The following is a 1,120-nucleotide window of genomic DNA, read 5'->3' as shown; positions in this document are numbered from 1 at the left end:
AGGTCCTTGTTGGGCTCCAGGGTCATGCTGGGCTTCGAGTAGGGGGCTGGAGGGTGGACAGAGGACCAGGGTCAAGGGCAGGGCAAAGGCAGCCGGGCGCAGTGGAGGAAGGGGGTGTGGGACTGTGGCACGGGGGTGGGCACTAGGGCTTGGGTTCGGGGTCAGTGGTGGCGCAGTGGGTGAGGGGCTGAGGGAGGGAGGAAGGGTGGGCCAAGGAGGGGCGCTCCGCTCCGGCGCTCACCGGCCACCTGCAGGCTGACCGCAGCGCTGCCAAAGTCGCGGATGCTCACGAAGCAGGTGAAGCTGCCCTCGTCCGCCACACGCACACGCTGCAGCCTCAGGGACGCGTTGCCCTGCGCCAGCAGGTCAGGGAAGAGCGCCGTGCGGTTGGCATAGGCGCTGCCCTGGTCCCGGCCCTCGGCGAAGCTGTGCACCAGCTGTTTGGTGTCTGTCAGCTGCCAGATGAGGTTGAGCTGCGCCAGGCTGAAGCCGGGCTCAGGAGAGAAGGAGCAGCATAGGGTGGCGTTGGTGCCCACCAGGGCCACTACCGGGTCTTCTGGGACCTGGACTTCCACGGCTCCTGGGGGCGGGTCAGAGGGATGGGGCAGTGAGGAGCGGCAGGGACTCTTCAGGCTAGCACCCCACAGCCTCCCTGACCTCCTCTCCAATTAACCCCCAGGCCCTGTCCCATCTTCCCATTTTCTTTTTAGACCCAAACACAGATTGAGTTTCAGGACTCTCAGACATGGAGTCTCTCTAATCTTCTGAGAACAATCCATTCCAGGGGGCCAGGCCTGGGGCAGCGTGACTCTCAGGGGCTCGGGCCCCAGCAACACCCATGCCTCCCCTACGCCAGAACACCTTTCCCTCTCCCATCCCTGCGCTCTCTGCTGACCCGGATGCTTCTCTATCCTTTCTAGAGGTTCCTAGAGCCTTGGAGTCAAAGATCCAAGAAGGCCTGCGATCATCCACCCACACCCCCACCCCAACCCCCATTCATCTTTCTCCTGATCATTACTAGGCATCTCACTATTCTGGGAGACTGAAGGTAGGGACCCGGATTCGGAACCCCAGCCCCTGATGACAGAACTAGAACCCCCCTCCGTCAGGGGACATGTAA

General features: G+C 62.7%; 1 protein-coding gene across 1 annotated transcript in view; it reads right to left on the bottom strand.

Moving 5' to 3' along the window:
• CD276 (CD276 molecule) overlaps positions 1–1,120 on the bottom strand; it is a 17,472-nt gene that overhangs the window by 11,023 nt on the left and 5,329 nt on the right. The window contains exons 3-4 of the mRNA XM_008577138.1: positions 242–633; positions 1–46 (exon numbers count right to left, since the gene is read on the bottom strand). Of these exons, the coding sequence (XP_008575360.1) occupies positions 1–46; positions 242–633 (438 nt within the window). The remainder of the gene's footprint in view (positions 47–241; positions 634–1,120) is intronic.

This window comes from Galeopterus variegatus, unplaced genomic scaffold (assembly GCF_000696425.1).
Source record: "Galeopterus variegatus unplaced genomic scaffold, G_variegatus-3.0.2 Scaffold1454, whole genome shotgun sequence".
Taxonomy (NCBI): Eukaryota; Metazoa; Chordata; class Mammalia; order Dermoptera; family Cynocephalidae; genus Galeopterus; species Galeopterus variegatus.
Note: the sequence above shows the minus strand (reverse complement) of the source record. Positions and strands in the feature narration are given on the sequence as shown.